This window comes from Falco punctatus (assembly GCF_963210335.1).
Source record: "Falco punctatus genome assembly, chromosome: 10".
NCBI classification, from domain to species: domain Eukaryota; kingdom Metazoa; phylum Chordata; class Aves; order Falconiformes; family Falconidae; genus Falco; species Falco punctatus.
This window is the reverse complement of record NC_137590.1, coordinates 27,461,972-27,486,341: the sequence shown is the minus strand read 5'-3', so window position 1 is coordinate 27,486,341 and position 24,370 is coordinate 27,461,972. Positions and strand designations below refer to the sequence as shown.

The 24,370-nt window shown below is 37.4% G+C and overlaps 1 protein-coding gene across 16 annotated transcripts in view; it reads right to left on the bottom strand.

The window, feature by feature from the left end:
• The window catches only part of PPFIBP2 (PPFIA binding protein 2), a 107,506-nt gene that overhangs the window by 45,853 nt on the left and 37,283 nt on the right, over positions 1-24,370 (bottom strand). For 13 of the 16 annotated variants that reach the window (XM_080404666.1, XM_080404670.1, XM_080404673.1 and 10 more), the window contains exons 4-5: positions 5,612-5,701; positions 1,198-1,311 (exon numbers count right to left, since the gene is read on the bottom strand). In XM_080404666.1, the coding sequence (XP_080260792.1) occupies positions 1,198-1,311; positions 5,612-5,701 (204 nt within the window). The other 3 variants (XM_080404662.1, XM_080404663.1, XM_080404661.1) reach the window with 2 other exon arrangements.

Genomic DNA, 24,370 nt, shown 5'->3' with positions numbered 1-24,370 from the left:
GAAAACAGATTTTCATAATTTAAATAGTTACTGTTCTTTGAGTTTCACTTGAGATCTCACTGAAAAACTAAATGCACTCGCTATTTGCAGTTTTAAAAATGTCCCCTCATTAAAGAATGAGAATAAAACTTTTCCCAGCTAGAAGCATTTTGGGCTGCGAAAGTTCTGTGTGACCAATTCTTTTTTTGAGAAGCTTGTAGAATAATAACTTTTAAAGGTTTAGGATACAAGATTATTTATAAAAACTGCTACTGTTTACATGCATACCTACAGGAATCTTTGTCATAATTTAAAGCTATGATTAGTTCATAGAAAGACTTGTACATTTCACATAGACTAAAACAGTAAATATATAACACAACAATTTGGGTGGGGAGAGGAAGTAAGTTCATCAAGAACAATGTCTATCCTGCAGATTTCTAGCATAGATTTTGAGGGTTAGTTACAGTTTCAAATCTATTTTTGATATTTCCGTACTGTATTACCAGTAGATGATCTGCATCTGTAATACACGCAAGTTGCATCTGGAGAGTTCTTTTGCATCAACAGATCAGCCAGCTCTGCACTAACACATGAAATATCAGGTATTCAATTTATCATTTGTTCTGCTCCCTCAACATGTAACATTAAAAAGCAAAAATTAAATCACATAGCCTGAAACTGTAAATTGAAATAAAGAAAATTATGCCTTTGTATACTGATTTTCATTCAAAAATAAGGGGAAAGCTCCAAAATTAAGCAAGAAATGGTTATAGAACCAAACCTGATGCAGTAATTCATTTCAGCTTACTACCTGTTCAGCTTCACAGCCATACAAAAACAGAAGACAGTTAAATAAAGCCTAATTCTATAACTCCTACATATATTAGATACATTTAACCTGTCTAACCAGTTACTCAACCACGTCCAAATTTAGTTCGTCAGCACAGTACAAATAAGACACAATAGTTTCATTTTACATGCTGCCACGTACAGTATTATGCAACGAGCCAGTAAAATGTTTCTGCAACAGGAAAACAAAGAAACATTTATTGAAAAAAAAAATGTGAAAAGCAGCAAGAGGACAATAAAAGTGGCATTTTTTTCCTGTTTTATCTTGTTGCCAAAGGCACTCACACATGCAGACAAGCTGACCATATATGTTCAAACTTTTGTTGGAGAAGATTATACAAGACACTTTCCAATCTAGATTTTTACCTGTTGAAGCATTTCTTCTGTAGCATTCAGTTTTAACTGATGCCCCTCAAGACAGATTTCTAAGTCCCGGATTTTCTCTCCTTGAGCTTCCACCTGGTCTGTAAGTACGCTCACCTGTAATTTGAGAAGAGAAGCACAATGCTACTGAACTGACTGTAAATAAGTTTCAATTACCTTATACAATTAACATCCAAATGCACATTCTAACAGCAAGTTCTCTTTTAAAGTCCTCAATGGTCGAATATTCTTGTGCTCTGCAGCAACCTGCTCTATCAAGATAGGCAATTTTTCAGTCTCACCTATGTTTTACTTCAACTCCGCCCTCTAACACCCCCCCGCCCCCGATTATTTTATTTTAATATAAAAGAGAAGAGCATTTCTATAAGAGATGGAAGACTACCTACAGGTAGCCTCAGTCAGCTCACACGAAAGTCTGAAAAATTAGAAAGTACCAAACAAGAACACAAGATACTGAAAATATTTTGTGGTTTTGGAGCATGCATTGCCATTTCAGGTTCCATTAGCATTTCACTCCCTAAAATGGATAAACAATAAAACTGTTCATTCAGAAACCAACCAATTACCTTACTTCTTACAAGAACAGAAAACCAGCTTACCTATCAATAAAGTGTTCTGAAGTTATAAAGAATGCAATGAGTAAAAGACATGTTTTAGCAGCGGCAAAGTTCTATTCCAAGAAAAATTCCCAGGCTTTGCAAGCCAAAACATGAAAGCAAAAGAAGTGAGATACAGACAATGAATCCCAGGAAAAGAAACAATAAGCAATACTGCTAAAGAACTGTGGGAATGGTGGTACAGACCAGTGAGCGCATAGTAAAGAAAAGTCCAGCTGCCTAACTAAAAGCTGGCACAAAGCTGACAAAGCTGTACTCAGGGTAACATTAGAAAGGTGTTAATTCCTTTGTTAAGCAGTACATACACTCCATATATTCAGTTTTACTATTCACTGATATGAAAGCTTTGATTATACTGGAAAAATGCTCTCTCTCACAGAAAAAGCAACCTTAGGTGTTTAAACTCCAGTTTGAATGAAATTAGTTAAAACTTATCTATGCTGTCACATCCAACCCTGCGACACCTTTATTTAAAAAAACAAGGGGGTATAGAATGTGGAAATGAAACCTTTCAGATGTATCCCCTATGCAGCATTTCTAGAACTCAATCAATGATAACTGAGCTCACTTCAGGGAAGGTGCAGAGGGAGCGACTGAGTGATTTGTATTTGTTTCACCTACGAACTTAATGACAAGCATGCCTGGGAAAGGAACACAGAAAAAGGAAAAAAAAAAAAAAGGACTATTTTATTATTTTGCCTTTAAAGTAGTTGGGTGTAGGGTAGAGTACAGACAAACACAGGATGAGAGATGATACGAAGGAGTGGGTGGAGGCAGATGGCAGGGGGACGAATCCAAGCTGGGGCAGAGGGACAACTCCCTGTAAGGAAGTTTGCTGCTTGTCTACTTTTTTGTTTTGCTCCCACTAAATGGGTGATGGCACACAAAGGAACCCAACCCTGTGAGGTCAGAAAGCAAGAAGGAACAAACTGAATCCTCTTCTTCACTCTCATGCAGGTTCCAGAGAAAGAAAACAAGCTCTCCTTAAAGGATCAGGTTAGATTCCAACTAGCATTGTAACCTGCAAGGAAAACTCTGTATGTTAAATGTGACCTGCAAAGGAATTTAGTAAAATTTTAGCAGCTTTAGAAGCATGTGTTGGATGTTCAAGTAGTTAGGCAGAGACACACATTAGCCATTTTGAGCTCATATTTTCCCTGCTGTTCAGGATTACATCTGCCAGACTCTTCAGGGAATCAGTAGGCTGCACACAGAACGTAACCTCAGTGTATGCTACGCTGGCAAGTCCATCTTGCCTTAGCAGTGCAATACCCATGAGAGTCAGCCCATAGGTAATGTATTTTCTACAAATATCTATAGAAGTGAGGCATGCTGAACAGTTAGCTAAAAATCAAGTGGTATAAAGGTTGAAAACATCTTTGTGAAAAAACAAAAAAAACAACCACAAAAAACTAAACAGAACACCTGAAGTACATGAGCTCCTATTCGCAGGCACTGAGCTGTAAGAAGGTGTCCCAGATGCCACAGCATTTCCAGCCTCCACTACAGATTGAGCAGTGGAAGCAGCTTTCAAAGTGCACTGTTTGACTCAGCCTTGGCGAACCGAGATAGCAGGCATCGCCCATATTGCTTCTTCTTCTGCAGCAAGTCTGATACAAGACTGGAGTGCTCCCAGACTCATATTTGCTACAGATGACAGCTTATGGACCACAGTTCACTGGCACAATTCGGCATGAGCTATAGAATAGAGGTGCTCTGTTTCCCACCGCTTTCTCATCCTTCATGCCAACGGTCATACCCAGGAATCAGGTTTGTATCAGCAGACTCCCTCAGGCCAGTGTAACCTCACATGGGACGTGCCTGTATTCCTCATACTCGACTGCTATATATATACAGAACTGGTGTAAACCAGATTCTAACCCCAGCTCCATCTTGGCACTTTTTCTTTGTTGTTGTTGTTGAGGTTCACCTACCCGACCGAGGTTTTCATCTATCATATTTGCCTGGGTGTTTTGGAGTTCTATGGCAGTACTGTGCAGTTGGAGAGATAAATGCATAAATACTGCCTAAGCCTCTTGATTTGTAGGGGGTGTGATGGTATTAAAAGGCAAGACAGAAACAATTTTTACATCTGATTTCACTACATTCCTTTTGAGAAAAACTCTAGGCAGGTCTCCAAACCATGTCATAAAAACCCCTTTGCGAGTCTGGCTGGCTGCGCTCTATGGGTACCTATTTGTGTGGGTGAAGAAATACTAAAAATCAGCAGGACAAAGACAGGAAAAGTATGTAATGAGCAGTAGCCCGGAACAGTCTTCAGGAACTTGGAAGGGCTGGAGAGTAATACTCCTGGTAAATCCTCAAAATCTGATACATTTTGAACACCAAGATTCTGGCAAATCTGCACAAGCCCACCAGCATCCATGACCATCAACATCTGGCTGTATAGCATGAACCACATCCAAGACAACGGTGGTCGCTATATGCAGACAAGGATTACAGGACTATACACACATGTGATGGAACAAAGGAGGCCTTCAGGGACAAAGCCACAGGTGCATTGGTGCAACCCTCTGCTTCTGAGTAAACAGCTGGGTTTGGCCTCCTAATTGTCACTCCAATTACAAGTTGCTCATGTGTGTGTGAACTGTGCAAAAAGTTGTTTGCTAGTATTAATAGAAACAAGATGTTACAGTTAATAACCACCTGATTAATAAAAGGCGTTTTAATGAATGTCAGTTGTGATGTTACCTTCCCTGACCTGATTCCCTCTCAGAACAAAAGGAATACGCAGCACACACTTAAAACACTTAAATTCCAACCAGAAGTTTGTTTCTCGTTAAGGATTATTTTTTCCTAAATTTGGCAATAGCAATCTTAGTTTAACAATAACGAAAAGATTCAACCTAAGCTTATGCTTATGTCTCACAAACTATTTATTGTTTAACAACAGCAGTGAGAATTCTGCTCAGTAAATTAATACAAGTGTGAACAGAACATACAGGATAAAACATGCTTACAGAAACTAGTAACTGAAAGTAGGGACAACACCTATCCAGCCCGTATAGTTAGGTTTTGTTTGATATAAATACGTATGATTATAATACACTTTTCTAAGTGTAAAGAGAAAGAATATGCAAAGACCATTTAAAAAAATATCCAGCTTCAGTTTTAAAAAGCATGTAATGTACACTTAGTAATAGTGAAAATACTCAGGAAAAAAAGAGTTGTATAACGTGTGTTCTCCAGGAGGAAAACTTATATGGGACATTGGATCTGTTTGAAAAAGGCTTGGTAAACTGAGAAACAGGAAACCTGGAAGAGCTTAGGCATTCATTTTACTGTCAAATTTTCTTTTTGCCCCTTTACTTCCCCCTTAAGCTTCTTGATGATGTAAAGTGACTCTGGTACACTATACAAGCAGGAAAAATATCAGTTCTACCTACCTGCTGGTCTTCCAGTTCATTAACAATGGTGGCACACAGAATCTAGAAAAATCAACCGGTACAACCTAGCAAACCTAGAATGAGAACCACTACCACAGCATTGTCTTGGGACTCCACAGAATTATTTTTAAGTTGTTTTTTTCCTTTGTCGTTCTTCTCCCTCTGACTGCTGTTACCCCGATCCCCTTCTTTACCAAGTTAGCCCACTGTGAAATCAATGAGATGGATTATGTGAATTATAAATTAATTCCTGACTAAATATCATTTACATTTGGTGACCTGCTAACATTTGTTTAACAGAAAATACTCTGTCACTTCAGTTTTTATTCACTGAGTATCAACTATGTAGATGATGTTCTCTTTAAGACATACCTGCAGTATGAGCGACTCTTTATCACCTTCTAATCGCGCCAATCTTTCTTGATAAGTTTCATTATTAGTTGAATGATGATTCACCTGTGACTGAGGGAAAAATGTGCTATGAGAATTTTTACAGTTAAATATTAACATTTCAAGCATTAATTAATAAAAAAATGATATATTGAGGGGTTGTTGTAATACAAAAAGACATGCAAAATACGTCTACAGACCAAAACTGTTCATTTCATATGCATTAAACCTTCTGAATGTACCGTTTTTTAGCTGGACTTTGAATACTTTCTTAATTTCCAACAATCAAGAAAGATATAGGAATAGATTTTATATTTTCTAGAAAATTATCATTTCATTGGGTAATACCATCTTATCAAGACAAAAAAAGACATTTAATCTGAAATATCTGGTCTCAATAGTCTCTTGCCAAAGTTAAGGAATCTTGCTGTTTATTTTTAAATGGTAAAAGTTGCTATGTGTGTAATAGTATTCCTAGAAATTACTAAAATAAAAGTATCAATTTACTCTTAGGAATGAACAAATTATTTAAATTATCAAATTCTTAACAGGAACTACTCTAGCGACATAATCACTTAATGGATTTCTAAACGGCTCTAAGGAGCAAGACCTTCCAAAACATGGTCTGTCCCTAAGTATTATGTCCCATTTCCTATGAATTTTAATACTACAGAGAGAAACACCACAATTAAAAACAAACAAGCAAAAATATATCTGCAGATTTATTTTAAGAAGTTTAGAAGAGTCTCATAGCTTCATCCTGCATACTAAAATGTTGTGCCACTGTGGGAATGGAGCTGTTTGCTTAGAGCATGGAAAGTAATACGAGCCCTTAGCGGTTCATTTCCCAGCTCCATTGCAGGCGATGCATTTCTGCCGGGGAATACAACACTCCGGCTGGCTTTTCAGCTAACACAAGGCTCCAGCTTTACCGTGTTCCCTTCAACTACAGCGGTCTGCAGTTGAATACTCATTTATAGTTACTTGTACAATGGCACCAATATAATAATAATAGTAATCCTCCTCCCAAACCATCCTTTCTTTTTCAACTGAACATTTTTGAAAAAGATTTTAAAACAATATTAAATATAATCATAGCTTCTTGATGTACACTGAGGTCTACAGCCCCAAATATAAAACAGATGACGAAAATAAACAAGGTGCTAATTTTCTAGAAATTTTTTACACATTTGAAGACTATCCATAGATCTCTAATTAGCAGGTTTCTCTTCAGACTAAACAAACATAAGGTTTTCTGTCTTTTCCTCACAGGTTAAGTTTTCAGGATCTGTTTTGTTGCTTTCTTTTGGTTCCTCTTCACCAATTGTTCCTTGACTTCTTTTGAAATTAACTGCCTAAAAGGAGACACAGGACTCCAGCTGAAAATGGCTGGAGTGAAAAAATCCTTTCCACAGGTTTGCATGGCCTTTGGGCCATATTTCTTTTACATCAGTCATATAGCAACACTGATACACTGTCAGGCTAGGGCCCATAACTTCCAGATCCCTTTTTAATGCTCATAATTAGCTAGCATCCTGTTCTTCATTCTGTACTTACTAGTTTCTGCTTAAATGTATAACCTTGCACTCGTCTATACTGAATTGAGTCCAGTTATTTATATTGCTTTCCTATGCATCAGGCTCTTTCTATGTTTTAATTGTGTCCTTTGGCATGGCAACAAGGCTCCCAGCTAGAATCACCTATAAATTCACTAAGCTTGGTCCTTACCCCCTGTTTTACAGTGTCGACAAGAACACTGAGGAACAGCATGTGCAGAACCTTGCTCCACACCTCACTTAATCAGTCAGCATTCATTGTCAAAAAAAGAATATATTAACTCTACTCAGAACATACTTTTCTCACTGGCTTTTGACCAGTTTATGTAGGTACAACTAGGATTCAAGACCTCATAGAAACAGCTCTAAATATGCACATGTAAGCATGTAACATACACAAACAGAAGTCTCAGACAAATAAATAAGTTTTACAGTGGCATCTGGAGGAAGCTGGCCCATGCACTTAAAGGCATAGTGACTTCACTCCCTCTTCTTCTCCTAACTAGTTTTAATTTTTTAGAGTTTCTGTGTCCTAACATCTCTGTCCATCCTTCCTAACATCTTTATGTAATTTTTTCAAGCCTTCTCCTTCTATTAAGAAACACCTCCCCCCCTTTACGAAATATGCATCTTCAGTTTAACTTAGGACTTTTGTATTAAAAGTTGGTCAGTCAGTCAAGTCCGTATGGCCTTACAGTTCATTTCTTATTAACTTTTATAGTACTACAATGAAAATAAGGAATTCTCATAAGTAAACAACATGGAATTCTGTATGTCTGGCTAGATAATCCCTTTGACCTCAGCTATGCATCTTCAATCATACTACCAGCCATTCCACCTGGGGTGTTACTCCACGTAGAGAGCAAAGTCTTATACTGTACTTCAGAACACAAAATCTTTTAACCTTGATGGCTACATTTCCATTAGGGTTAAAACTCCATTACAAACCATTACATGAGTTTTCTCAATGGAGAGCCCACAGGCCTTCCCCAGTATGTCTCTGGCATATAGTACTAGAACATTAAGTACTCAGGGAAGAACAGCACACTGCTAGGCAGGGAAAGATTCTCTTAATGACAAAACCTAGTGATGAAAATTGCCAAGTCAAGTAGATTTTGCACCTTCCTCCTGCCATCACTTGCTGTTTTCCTAGACTAGAGTTAAGAAATAAACCTGTAACCACTTGTGTAACCACTCCCCCGCTGGCCTCATAGGCACAGTGAGTTACGTTACTGCCAATACACTTTTACATAACCAATCTGTCATGAATGCAAAAAAAATAATATAGAAAATACATCATTTTATATAATCAGTAATTGAGAATTAGTTCAACATCAAATCAGAAATAAGTTTTTTAATTACACTCATTTACCAAATGTATAACCTCCAATGATCTCTGCTGCACTGAGTGACTGTGAAATATCCCCTGCTGGAAATCCAACACTCATTAACTATGTAAAACCTGGTGAATCACATTCATGTGAACAGAAAAGGGGGAATAAAAATTTAAAATAATAATAAATAAAGCAACCTTGCCAACAGATCAACCAGCAAGCACTCAGATAAGTACAGGAAAGTACAGTAGACAGAAAATGACCTGCTAAATAAAAGTGGCTGATTGACACACAGCAGTTGTTTAAGACTTGGGAAATCTTTGTGGCATGCATAAAGACAAGATAAAACAACGTAATATGAACCAAGGCCATCTGTGGATGGTTGGAGTGCATTCTGCAGTTGTGAAAGTCAGTACTGAGAGGAAACTGAGCAAGTATAGTTAGGTATCACATGTATCAGCAGCAACTGAATATAGGACCTATAACGCCAAAGTCATAAGACTGTAGATTACTTGAGTTGGTGTAAGAGCTCACAAACAATAAATATTAGACCTCTGTAAGCACACGTCCAAAAGGCTGAATCACCAAGATTTTCCACAAAGATGTTATTTCAGAAGACATAGCCTTAAAGACCAAAAGTCATTACCTGGGCTCCACAAATTATAAGCTAAAGATGTTAATTATATGTCTTATAATAAAAGTATGAGAGAAATTGCATGAAACATGAAAAAGTTTATGGTAACAGACGACAAAAAACTAGAAGGAAAGATATGCTAAGGCAAGGTGGTTGAAACTATGTTGATGGTAGTACCACTGCAGATGAAAAATCAAGTGTATACCATAAATTGCCTCAGGGATCTGCAAAGCAATTTCTTGAAGAACCTGTATTATAGTCTCCATAGAGATTCTGGATATAGTTCAATGCCCATCATATTGCATCAGATATTAACATAAAATGTTTCCTGAAACAATTCCAAACCAACTGTTTTTCCTAGTTTCAGAAAAAAGAGAGAAAAGAAAAAAAGGCTTTTGCATTCCATTACCTGTTTCAGCTTCTTCTTCATCTTTAGTTTCCAAATCTCTCTCTGCAATATGCTTTTTACTCTAGCCTGGACATAATATTAGCAGCTGCTGGAAACTTGACTGTCTAAGAATCGCTTACATGATCCAGTCATTACGGAGTCCTTTTCCAAGAAAAAGGCTTAAATATTCCTCCAGAATATAAGAGAAAAAAAATTAAAAATCTGACTTCAGAGTATGATTCAACAGCTTTAATTTAAAACGGGAATAATCAGCAAAAATGGAAAAGGGTATGACAATAAAGGGAAGAAATATCTGGCCAGCTCAACTGTCTTAATTTTCAACAACCTTCTCAGAGGCTGGTAAGTGTGGAATCTTATGTTTTCTTGCATGTTACTTTAATAGGAAACAATTCAGAATGTGGCTTATTGTCAGAAAACAATGACAAACATCATAGAGCGCTTCTGTACAGATGTTCTGTTCAGAGGCTTCTGCAACAGAACTTCTAGCCGAATCTTGATAGGCTGTAGAAGTAAGTCTCTTAAAGCAAGCACGTATGCAAGATAATAAAACTGAATGCAGGCCAGTTTATGTTCTCCACATGTGCTGTTTTAGTTTCAGCTCAAAGAATCTCCAACACAGCTAATTTTAAACCAAAAAATACCAAGTTCTTAAGTTGATCAACAAGCTGTTACACAGAAATTTGTCACTAATACCATGGATCTCATATTGGGCTGTGGAGGGTGGAGGAGCTGGGAAAAGAAACCTGGCAGTCAGAATGGTGATTTGTGAGCTTTTTCAACATGTCATAACCCTCCTCTCTTAATTCAGTCACATGAACCACCTTCAGTTCCACTGATAATTGAATAAGGTGCCTGTGGCAACTATAATACTTGCATTAATGGGGAAGATGAGGGACATGCTTGATGTCTTGTCTTTCATTGCAGTTTAGAAGCTGAAAACAAGGAGTAGAGCCAGCAGAGTTCAACCAGTCAGTTTTCCCACAAACTACTAGCAGCACACAGACTGTAGTATTATATTTCAATACTAGAAAATGTACACTATAGACTATTTTCAGCCTATTTGGAATTGATAATATTTAGGAGAGCATGGACTTTCCATCTCTTTAGTACTCTCTTCAGTCAGCAGAATTATGAGTCACGGTAATTGCGACTGTGTAGTGATGAATGAGTAGCCTACACAGTAAACATTTTTATTTTGGCATTTGACTATGGATACAATACAAATTTAATCACGGCATGTTAGCACTACCTCAGATACACACCCATGTGAATATGTACATACATTCAGTGTACTTGAGGAGGAGAAGAAGGAGAAGGCTGGAACATGATTTCTGGATCTGTAATTCTTGCCTTTCATCTGAAGGCAATTAATAAATCAACAACAGGATTTTCTATTTGCTGTTGTTCCTTGCTGGTTAAGTGAAAGTGGCAGCCACTTTGAAGAAGCTAACAGCATATAGTCTGAAATTAAGTAAAACCAGAGACTGGTAAATTTCTGTAGTCCTTAAACCAAAAGGATTTTGACCAAATATTTACATTTTATCTGGATAATTTTTCCTAATACTAATACCTATTTTCTCCTCCAGACGGTTACATTACTTAAAGGAAGATATCCTTACAGAAGTCATTAAGATTCACTCTCAATATCGTGAGCTTAATGCCTTTTGCATGGGTTTGATTGCTCCACCTCTTGCTAGTACAGCCTATGAACAGCATCCAGAAGAAACGAGAGAAAAGCATAAGAATAACGTACACCTATTTCAGGTCAGCCATCAGCTCTGTGCTGCATGCACTTCAAAAGGTAAGTCTAAAGCAGCCTACAAGAGTCATCAGACACCTCCGCTTTGTATGAAGGCACCTCTCTCTCAATATAAAGATATCTTACCACTGTACAATGTTTTCCAGAGGCAACAGACCTTCCATTTTGCTGCACTCCATCCACCGCACTTCAAATAGCTCAGTTAATTTACAATGTCCTTAGAGAGCCCATAATATTGTTTGTAGTAAATATCAGCATTTATGTTTGCGATGCTTGTTAGTAACTTGTGGGTACACCTACATGCCTACATACCAAAATGCAGGTTGTGCCATTTTTATTTGGAATGGTGTGTTCCAGTTAAGGCCAGATGGAAAGATAAGAATAAAGCAACAGGACAACAAATGAAATTGTATGTGAACCTTCTAACCCAAATCCCCTGGGAGAATCAAAGAAATTTTGCTAAAGATGAGACACTTTCAACTGCAGGTAGTGGGGGGTGTCTCAGGTTCCCTAGCTTGCAACAGAAACTTTTAACAGTGACAGATTTATGCTTAGGCCCTGTAAAAGAACCCAACATCAGTTACCTGCAAAATGCTTTCCACAAACTGCCCACCAACTATGTTCTAAGAACTATGCTGCTGCCTTAGCTGTAATGATAAAAGTGCACTGTTCATATACAAGAACTTTTCCATATCCTTCTAGAAACAGACTACTGAGAGACATGCCTCCTTTAATAAATCCTGTGACCTCCTTAGATGGGCTTTGAGTCTTACTAACAAGACTGCATCATTACAAACCCTTACAACACCGCATGAAACCAGGGTGGTACTACGTGCCTGTGTCAGATACTCAGCTTCTCCTCCAGAACAGCTAACCAGGACAGTTCCAAAATTGCCATCAAAGAATCACATGCCATGAAGTATTGTGTAGGTGTACCCGTTGCAGAGTTTTGCCTTTCTGATATTAGCTAGGATATTATCAGAAAAAGCCTTTCTCTTGTGGAAATACTACTGCAGACTAATAATACTTCTTACTGGCAAAAGGCAGCAAAAGTAAAATGGAGAAAAAACAGTAAACAAAGGAAAACACATTAACTGTGCCTCATATACAACTGAGACAAGGCTAAATCATTTTTTGGCTTTGTCCATCTGCTCTTACACTTTGCTACCCACTCTGTCCATACTTGGGGTCAATCTTGGCACAGCATTTTCACAGGTCATTTTAACATCAAGGAAGTCCAATGGAAAAAGCTGAAGCATGGTGACACCTTACCTAAATATTCATCTAAATATTTATTGCTTTGTCCCTGTTGCTGCTGCGTGATACTACTATAAGCATTACGTTACTACTACTTAAAACGAGATCCTCTGTTCTAAGCATTTGAAAATAGCAGCTGTGTCTGTCATTTTGCCGGCCTGGATCTCGTGATTTCTCTATTTGTTTGCTGCCCTAACCCAGTCCAGGCTGCAGACACCACGGAAATCTAGCTTAGCCAACCACTGCAACATCAAACCCGATTCTGGTCTCTGAAGTGATTTCAGCTAATGATGAAATCTGAGCCAGCTTTGGCATACTTCACTAAGGGTTTATGGAAGTCTGTTGCAGTTATTCTCTTAGGTGCCATTTGTTACTCTGGAAGGGACTCATACTTTCATTATCAGCCAAAGAGCAACAGTTTATGATTGCAGGGCCTGAAATCTTTATTTGCTACCACAGTCAGTGCCAGACATGTGACATTAGGACTCTTGAACATGAGAATTAAATAAGTAACTTGGATTGTTTCAATTTTATTTTTTTTAAATCACTCGTCAAAGGAATTTGGGAGCAGACTGCTTAAGTTCTCCTGGGAACAATGCAAGATCATTTTCACTTCTCTTCCTTTCCCCTACATATGCTCACCCCCTTAAGGACCTTGCAAGGAAAAGCAGCAGTGTTGATAGTCTCCTTTATGTAGCCTACATAGAAGGAATTACAGGCAACAACAGTAATAGCATTAATTTCCGTAAAAGCCTGTGCTGCATTTGAACACAGTATCCTTTCTGAGCACAGTACCTGAAAATCATCCCAAAGACACCCTCTGTTAACCCCTCCAAATCTGTGAACATTTCAGTGAGACTTCACTGAAGCTGTTCCTTGAGCGCTTTCTTGTTACTGTCCTCAGTGTTTCCTGCACGCCACGCAACCTGCCAACAGTACACCTTAGCCTTTTGTTAGCAAACCTACCTTTTTAGAAATTATATTTAAACAAGGAAGGAGGGGTGACAGACGTACTGTATTCAAAACCTCATTAAAATTAAATAATAAATTAATGTATGATCTCAAAAACTACTAAAGCTCTAACTGCACAGAGCACAGGTTAAACTAATAGTATAAAGTTACCAACTGCTACTTCCTGTTGTCTCTTCTCTTTCACTACCCCATTCACCTCCCATTTAATAATCCCCCCCCATCCACACTCCAGAAGCATAAGTTTCCAGAAACTGATGTAAATATTTTGTAAATTAACTTCACGATTCTCAAGCTTTTATTAAAGACTGACATATCATGAATATTTTATATTCAAGAAACTACCCAAAGCTCCTAATCACATTTTCCTACACAAAAGCCATTTGCCTACATTTTATGTTTATACAGCTAGTAAAAAAAATAAAAAAATGAGTGTATGTGCATATGTATACATATGTTTTTAAACCAGTGCCATATAGAAGCACTAACATAAATGGCGTGCATAGAATTTGCAAGAAAATTACACACAGGTTAAAACAGATTTTAAAAGTATAACGAGAGGATGGGCTGCTTACATTACACACAATTAAATTAATATTGTAATTAAAAAAAACAGTCTACTGTGAAGGATCTATTCACATCCCATTCATGGATTATTTTCACACACTGAAAAATAAATACCTAGAAACTAACAAAATCTAAAGGCTGACAAAAACTAAGTAATTTTTCCAAGGTGACGAGACAACTGCACAGATCTTTTTTTTTTTTTCCTTTTATAGGAAGGCAAAAACAATCACATGCAGTTAATTCATGTTCAGACAGTTCATCACAAAATTAGAATTTTAATAGCACTGCCTTTTTAAAAAAACATAGTTTTATCAGAGTAACATGCACAAGAAAAAAGTACCACCATTTTTACCTAAACAAAGGCATCCTAAAAGATCTCATCTGGTTACCCTGATGAGGAATTGATTAAGTGATGAATTAGTTCAAGTATTTTTTCATTTCAAAGCACAACATGGTAAACAACACACTCTGCTTTTTTGCCATACATTCTCATGCAAGGTTTGCTTTGTTGTATCACAATCTCAGGAAAGCACGAGCACTTGCTAGAATCTATTGCCATTTGTTCAAAGTTTGATCCTAGAGTTTCGTTTTTAAAGACAAAGACAGCTGATTCTCTCCCCCCTCCCTAAGCTGCCTCCTCCTCCTACGTGAAGAAATGTCTTTAATTCATTCCTCACGAAGAAATTTACAGTATTTTATGTCTGAGACACTCGGTATATTTCCTTTCACAAAGCTGAGAATACTGACTAAGATCTGCTAACGTGCATTTACGAAGAGAAAACAAAGCCCACTTACCCTCTTTAGCCACGTGAAGTGCTTGTAAATATCAATCTCACCATCCATGCTTTGGGCCCATCTCAGCAGTCACATTCCCAGGGTTAAAAGAAACTTTTGGAAGCAAGCGCACTGCTTTGTTCTACAGGATATAACTGTGACTTCTTCCCCTTTCAACCCTCAACTTCTAAAATCTTGAATGCGTCTTCACATTTTAAGCTAAACCTGCCTCTGTCCCACAGTGTTATCCCAAATGCCTCTCACAGATGTATATATAACACACATCTGTATAAACTTCTGACTCTCCTCCAAACATCTGGTTTTCTTAAACAACAGATCGGTTAGCAACAAGAACAATGCAACTCTAAAAACGTCAAAAATATAATTTGCTAAATGATCTTTAAAAAAGGATCTTTCAAGTATAGTATAAATCTGCTGAAACTGTTCCCTTTTAATGTTGAATAACAAGCTAAAAATTACTAAGCTGTCACTGAGAAACTATTTTCAAGTAATGCTTTCTCTGGCTTTCTGTTTCAAGAGTGGCTGGAACTCATTACCAAAGACCCCCTATTTCCTGTCTCTGTTTTACTCCCTGTTTATTGTAACACTACTCAGCCTTCTCAGTTTATTTCAGGCTCAGACTAAACCTAAAAATAAGTTCTGGTCTTTGAATTACTTGCCTGTCCTCACCAAAGACATTCTAAAAGAAGAGGAATTCAAGGACGATCCTGTGGATAAGTTAATTATTCCATAAATACTGCTATTGCCAAAGAGGCAGTTTTCCATCTTAACAGAAGACGATGATACCCTTCTAAGACTTTTGTCTGTTCCTGCTGAAGCGGAAGTCTTTTAGCATGGCAACTTTTCAAACTTGCAACACCAAGATAAATGCATATGCAAAGCAATGCTCTGGCAAGAAGTTTAAAAGTGTTGCCTGTTACTGCGGTGTCCTCTAGTGCCTCCACATAGTAGTTTTGATTAAGTTCCAATTTTTCCCCATAAACTCCAGTTCCCAGTGTTTGTTTCTCCTACTAGTTAGAAGTGGCTTTGGCCTTAAACTGGGTAACTGATTGTTACACACACAAGGACAACTGCTTAGGCAATGCCTATTAAGACCAAAAAGCAGCTGTCTCCATGGAATTTTTATGATGACCTCAGAACATTTACTTATCTCTCCATTTTCTTCAGTCACTACAGCCAGACTCACTCCTGCATTTAAGGTAATTAACATTAAGGTAATTAACATTAAGGTAACGCACTCCTGCATTAAGTAAAACAGCAATTTGGAAAAGCCAGTGTCAAAGTTGTCCATCATACTAATGACACATACAAAAACCTCAAAGTCTGAAGGTCTATAATGCCCTGAAAAGCAGTTCTTACAGGGACCTGCCTTACTTAGGCATCTACCCACATTCCAAACTGTGGAAGTCACAGATACTTGAAGGAGTTTCTGCATGGGATGTGGGCTTTTATTATTTCAACCATTCTTGATCCTTTTGACCTGACTGACATCTTTTTAGAATATTCCATAACACAAAGAAAAACGGAAAGATTTAAACTTGGACTTCCAGGTATCTTCATCTATTTATTACCTGTTGTTACTTAAGACCATGTGACAAGAAAAGAATTGGTTTTAAAAAGTTTGTGCTACAAGTCTTCTAAAGGTGCTAGGATACCTAAAATCAGCAGTAAACGTTAAAAGATAAAAAAAACGTCCAAAAGTTTCCAAAAGTAAACCATGCTACAAGACAGGTCTGAAGAGGACTTGGGTTGCTCTGTACACAGAATGCACTTATTCTATGCTGGTTGAGTAAGTCTTTATGCTATCTTAAAGTTGATGAGAGCAGCTATTTCTTGAAAAGCTCACACCATCCAGAAAGAGCCATATACATTGTCGATGGTCCATTTAAAAAAAAACAAACCAGAAAATTATAAAAATTAAGGTGCATTTAATTTAGTACACTTCTCTATGCGTAACAGCCTCTGTTGTGGCTGACAAACTGAAGAATGAATATGGCTTCCCTGGACACTAAACATGAACTCCCTGCAAGTTCAGGCATATTCCCCCCGCCAGAAAACTAGTTACCTAACCATGGAGAACAGCAAATACATCAAACTTTATCTCAAAGTATGGCATATCCCACCACTACAGACCCTCAAGTTGTTCCACATTCCATCCATTTGAAAACATAGGCTCTAAGACTCTCATTTCAGTATTATTGAGGGAATGGGGAAACATACCTCTTAAAACACTTCACCAAACGTCATCAGTTAATGATTTTGTTTTTCATTTAAAAACCTACAGGAAAACTATATTACTCCACTTATTAGTGCCTCAGTGTAGAGTCTGTAGCTAGGTGAATACTCATTTCTCTTAGAAGTATTTAAAATTACAAACATACCTTATTTCTGCCTTGTCATTTGTGCCGGATTTCACGCAAAGGCCTCTTGATTCTGTTACAGTCATTCTTCCTGATTAAAAGGTAAACGTGTCTGAATTTTATGCATCTTATCAGCCACGAATGTTGACAACATACATTCCAGCCAGTCACATGTTCACTTTTAGCCTGTCACCTGCATGCTGAACTTTACATCCTGCTTGAGCTTTGGCCTGAAAAAGTTTCAGACGCCAGCTGAAGGCAAATCAATTGCCCCAGATTTGCTTAGAATATTTTTCTGTTTCACTGGAAAAGCAAGTTACCTTCTCTAGGCTGTGTAAAAGAAGCAAAGTATGTTGCAACCTGAGGATTCATTTATCGGGTTACCACTGTATTTTTTTTTTTCTTATTTTTAGGAAATCCATGGGTATGTGTAGTTCTTCACTGAGCACTAACTTCTATTTCATGCTTTCAGTGGATCATTAAAAAACAAACAAGCACAAATCCCCCACCATGCTCAAGTGTTACTCCATGGAGAGGGAGTGTTCTAGCTATTAATACTTCCCCCTACCAAATTGTTTATTTTCTCCAGTGTTGTCTCCAAAAATAAATGAAAATACACATTACAGCAATGTAAGTGCAATGTAGGACGCTAAAATGTTTTAAATTAACACAATTTATATAGTCCAAGCTGTATGAAAACCCATTAGGATTTCTTTGCTAATCCTGTACTTCCATAGAAAACTGCTGACTACTGCCACTGTTGACAGAACTAAAAACTCCATTTGCAGGATACCAAAGGTGCTAGCCACAGGAAGTCTGCTGATACAGAACCCCGAACAAACACTCAACTAAGCACCCCATTACTTCACTAGTCAGAATGTCAAATATTTCAAACAAGATTTTAAATCTGTTTGAAACAGTAAACAGACGCTGCAACAGCTTTTGAAACTGAAAGTAACAGAAAGCTTTAAACAATCAGTTAGGCTTCTCCTGTCCTCCATTCCAGACCTATGAAGAGGCAAGAAAACATCCACAAATCCTCTTAGAACTGCAAAGGGAAGGACAGCCTGACTGGTGGATTCCCCCTTCTCCTACCAACATTGGAGCACAGGGTTTTTTGCTTTTCTGCCACTGTCCCTCTTTCTCCAATGCAGCTGAAGCCCTGTGAACATTGTAAAACTGTATTTATTACTGTTATTTTAGAAGTCTTACTTTTTATTCAGTTAAGTTTGTGCTAAAACACAGGGTTTTGAGATCTTTCAGAGCACCACAATTGCAAACTGTCAATAGCATTCTTGTATTGGCACTGCCTTGCCTGGGAAGTCAGAAGGCAAACGAACAGGAAGCAGAGCAGTTCCCCAGCCTGCATTAGGTCCAGGTCCCTGGAGCACTGCACCTCTCTTCCTTTTCAGCAATAACTTTTAGATCATTTTGTTTTCAAAACCCATCAGCCTCTAAAATAACACTAAAAGAACATACACATAGCTTTTCAAGCCAAGAAGTGAAATGACCAACTACACCTCTTCCCAGCCTCATCAGTGGAGTCCAGTTGAGTATGGACATGCAACAAAAATTTATTCATTCCCATGAATTAGTATCAGCTTTTCCTACATCCATTACTCTCTGCTATTCCCATTCCTTGTGCTTGGGCTGCTTTGGAAACAAAGGGATTAGGACCAGAGGGGAAAATTTCCTCAGCATGCCCACTCACACACCTGTCATTCTCATGCTGCAGACGTGAAGAAAGAGAGACTGAGAATATGCCTGCACAGGAGTACTTGTGGAAAAACAAATTCAGGTCATTTGTGCAAAAGACAATGGAGGAGGAAATCCTTTTTACATGGTGAGGAATGGCTTCAGAAATCTAGATGAAGCGTTTCCAGCAAGGTAAGGCTTATCGAGACTTACTAAGACTCTTTCTCAGAAGTTTCTGATTAACAAAGTTTATATACTCCAAGCTGTATGAAAACCCATTAGGACACTTCTTTGCTAATTCTGTACTTCCATAGAAAACTGCTGACTACTGCCACTGTTAATAGAACCAAAAACTCCATTTGCAGGAGCACAGGAGAAAGAGGGACAGCGGTGAAAAAACAAACAAGAAGAGTCTTAATCACAACTAACTGATAATGCCTAAGTGACAGAGAAAGATGAAACTCTTGGAACAAAAGGAAAAAACCCTGCATTCTGTATATGAACATATTTGTTTTAGTTGTGATAATTTTAAAAGAATAAACAAGCATCCTGGGAAACAGACTAGAAATAATGTTATGTAGATACATGAACACATCATCCTTTTCCAGCATAAAATGCACTCAATCCTAGATGGCTTAAATCTTTGATTAAAACCTGTATTTCAGAAATAATCAGACTTAAATGGCCATTAGTTCCAACCAGCACAGTTAACCCTCACCCTTATTGCACGTTCAGGGGAGGGGGGAAGTAATACTTCAAACAGGTGCTGACAACTTTGGAGTCATTCCCATCTGCAGGCTGTATGGTATCACGTATCTCTAGCACTACTATATCCTTTCTGGTTACTGCTCAAATAATAACTAGCTCTCTTTGTTTGGCTTGCACCAAGAAGGTATTACCAATACTTCGATGAAGTTACTGTTTTTTAATTCATCCACAGACATTTGCACATTCTTGGCAGTTTCAAACATTCCTTGGCATATGCTGAAATACTTTTTCCAGCCCAAGTTCTAGAAGAGCTATAACTTTTTGCGTGAAACTTATTTAGATGAAAATGTAGATTGTGAGAAATGAGTACTGTTTTTGCATAAAAACTAAAAAAAAAAAAAGTTTTCTACAACAAAATCACTGTGAACACTCCCACCCCAGTTGCTATAGGCCAGAAAAGAGTACAGTGATACATGAAGATAAACATATTTATATTCTACCACAGAACATATTACAATAATGCAGGCTTATTTTTCAGTTTGAAAGGCTTCAGAGCACTGCTGAAATTACTAAATATGCAGTGAATCAGTATGTGAAACATCTGAAACAGGATATTTACCGAATTATGTGCCCATACATCAATGACATGACCAGGTAACATTTTCCCTCCCCTCAGTATGACACCCATCAGATTTTCTCTTCTAAATTCCAGAATGGAAAAAATTTGAACACACACACACACCCCGCCCCGAACAAAGCCAAAAGAAATTAAAGATGCAGATAAACCTTTACAAGGCCTTATTTCTGATAAGGAATATACAAATATTAATTTATTTTCTTCTTAAGCATTTCATTATTTCAGGGAAATAAAGCATGTTTATCTACTTATGAAGAAAAGTAGCATGCCAACATGTTGTATATGTCCTACATAAGTATAATTTATTTCCATTTTTGAAAGATCACAAAACCTGAAAACATATCTTCTTGCACTTTAACTAAACACAGGACTGTTTACCGCTATTATTAGTGTACTATTCCAAAAAAGAATGAAATAATTTTGTTGTGAATTATGTTATTGCTATGTTTGTCATAACTGATAACATTTAGCATATGAGATTGGTCAACCTACCCAAATCCTGTGAAATCTGAATTAAAGTTATATACAGAAAGTCTTCAAAACTTATGCTTTTCTTCTAACTTTCAAGTAATACCTCCTAATCAATACAGGATCTTTACAAGAGAAATTTTTGTGCTGAGCTTCTTTACGTGACCATTACTTTTATACCTTATCTATTAGCACCACTGTTTAATGAAATAATTCTCTCTTACCTATCCCTCTGTTACTTTATGGAAAACATTTTCTGATGTTTCCTCTAGCTACACTTAAAAAATCAGATACTTCACAGCACTTACACTTTAATATTAATGTTTGTTAAATTAATCCAGTGTATCATATTTAAATCAGTGAAATGCAATCCAGATGGAAATCCTAGTGAGAGATCATAATATGAAATGAAAGAGGGACACCATGCAGAACATTAGGCACAAAAGGAAAGATGAACTAACGTGGTATTCAGCCACTTACTGCAAAGGAAAGCACCGAAGCCAACAGCTGAAAGCGCCTTAGATAAAGGAAATGAATAAATGGTTTTAATGCTTTTGAAGGCTAACACACTATTTCTGTGTACAATCATGGCTGCCCACAGAGTAGTCCTCTATTTCCTCTGACAGTATCAAGGTGTGGATAGCTCACGTAGGTGACGATTGCCCCCAAGGGCTAAACATCATAGTATGTTAGTAGACTACCTTGAAATCTTGGACAACTTAACATGAAATAGCAGGGCCTGTATTTTTATATCTGGAATACCATCTTTCTTTCATGAGCACTCTAAGCCTAAGGCATAACACAATTCTGTTTAATCACTTCTGGTCATTGTAGTTTAAAGGTGGCTCTGTTAAGCATTACTGATCATTACAAGGGTGAAAGAAAATGCCAAAACCTTATCTCACCATGTCATTTTAAGAAACAGATCTAAACCAGCCCTACCCACTGCAAAGCTATTTTAAGCTTCCATTCATTCTTCATGTAGAGAAGATGTTCCTACCTCTGCTGACAGCTACTACAGTGAGCAGTCACAGTCAGAGATGACAGGGTTGTCTCCCAGACAAAGCAACCACAGAACATTAAAAAACTTGGGCCTGGTTTAGAAAAGTTCCAGGCAAGCTTTGTACACCCCCTTTCCACCTGCTCCAAGACACTCTCTAGTATTCATAAATAGCTGCACATATGAAGGACACTCGTCTGCTGTTTCTTGTGTGCTATGAATTGCTCTAACATGCTTGGAGAACTCTGAGAGCACCAGCTCTTCCAGTTCAGGCCTTCCTTGCATCATCAACTCATTGAAAGGAGCTGGAGCACAGTGGAGGACTGGGTCATACAACTTTCGACTCTGAGTACTGCTCAGAAAACCTATCCATCTAATGTTTCAAGTTGGCAAAAGTAAACACGAATGCTTACGGAATGACGGCTTTTCTACATCGTCCCAAGCAGGCTCTACTGGTCCATTTCCAATTTAACATGTGTTAATACCACTTGGCAATGGGAAGATTCAGCTATATATAGTTTTGTCGTGACCCTCAACAGTTGAGTCCCACAGTCAAATCCACCGGCAAATAAATATACTGGCTTTAACCGGCATTGCTCAGAATATATTTTCTTCCCACTCAGCTGTTGCTGAAAAATTCTATTGATATTTTTGTAAAAGCATGTTTTCAAATATACTGAAGTGCCCCGTATTGCAGTAATTTTCTGCCTCTATTCTGGACAGATAACTCTGTAAAATGAAACTTAGACAAAAAGTGAAATAAAAGAAAATTAAAGAAAAGAAAATAAAGTGAAATATGTTTCAGCACAGCACTTTAACACATTCTTAAAATAAAACTCTGAAGTACTTTCAAAACATCACAAACTCCAAGTCAGAATTCTGAAATGGCGTTTACTGTTTTAATCCAAGTTTCTGTGAAAACACTGGGGAAAAAAATTCCTTGATTTTAACACACAGTGGAAACAATCTCTTCTGAACATTAATCATTACAAAATGGCAATTGTTCCAAGACCCTAAGAAATTTATCCTATTTCTGCTAAAAGGTCTGGTTTTACACTAGAAAAACACAGAGCATGAAATAAGACAAAGCACAGCATATATCACAAAACACATTATTTTAACAAATTGCCTCTACCACACATTCCTCTACTATTTCTTCTGCTATTCTCCCCTTTCTGTTTCCTCAAATGCAGAACACTTAGAAAAATTTTTCAGAATTTGGTTTCCAAGAAAAAAACATAACCAGGAAAATACTGCTGAGTTTTCAAGAATCAGTATTTTAAGGGTCAGTTTATAAAGCTACATGGTGAAGTGACTTGCTTTAAATACAAATGTTCCACTAGAAGGAAGAACATGTTTTGCAATCCTGGAAATGAGGCTTTCATTCATGCTTAAAGTCACGTTAGGACCACTGTAAGAACAATAGGGCTCCTCTTTATTCGGAAAAGGGTTCCATGAAGAAGTACAGAATACATTAAAAAAAAGAATTAACAGTGTAGGAGTTCATTAAGAGTTATGAAATGAAACTGTAACTAGATACATTCTCTTATAGTTCAACTCAGTCAGTTGTTACAGCAGTACTTAATTTTTAATGCTGAAATTACTGCCTGTTTTGTGATATGTCATACGGTCACTAGCAATACTAAAATATTTAACAGGAAGCATTGCAACTATACGCAACATTGTTTTATATGAACTCTCCATGCTAATCCCCTGGTCTGTCCGTTCTGGTTTTAAGGCCAAAGAATTTAAAGTCATAAAACACTCCAGACATTCACTTTGAGGCAAAAAAATTTTAATACAGTTAAGTAGTTAAAAGTCTATAATTAATGATGCTTTATTCTATTTTAGCTTTGTCAAAAGATTTGCACAGCTATAGCAACTATTAAATCCTCATTCTGTAATACATATAAATAATCTTTCTAAATTCAGCGCTTTGTGAAATCTATTTCATCTATCTCAAAGCAGTGGCAGAATAGTTACCGTGACCATTTATACTGTAAACTCAGGAACATGAGATTTTCACAGATTTCAGACCGCAGAAATACAAAAAGCAGCCTTTTCAAAAAGCACACTTTTAGTTCCACAAACGGTGTACTTCTTCTCTGGAGGACTGTAGAGGATGACAATATCCAACTCCACTAAACAACTGGAACACCAAATCACCACCAATGATTCCATGAGAAAGGAATAAAGCAGATGCTTTTGAAAGAGAAAGTACGCAAGGTAGTGTCAGGTATGAAACATGATGCCTGAAGTTTTCACACTCTAGGTGTATACATTTTTTCCCACATCTTAGGTATTTCTACCTATAGCAGAGAGACCAGAGCCTAACAGCTACAGTTGTTTGAAAAGAAATATCAAAAAATAGAACAAACCACAAAAGACAACTTGGTGATACTTCATGTCTGAAAAACTCCAGTTTGGTACTACAGAATTGAAGGAAAGGAAGACTCTAGTGAGAGCAGCTGTAAGTGTCTATAATCATCACAGAAGCTTCCCGACTAATCACTAATATGGCCAATATGCCTCAAAGCTGCCTGAAAGGCTAACTCCAGTCTTACTTATTTAAACACTAGGTGTAGTTCAGTAC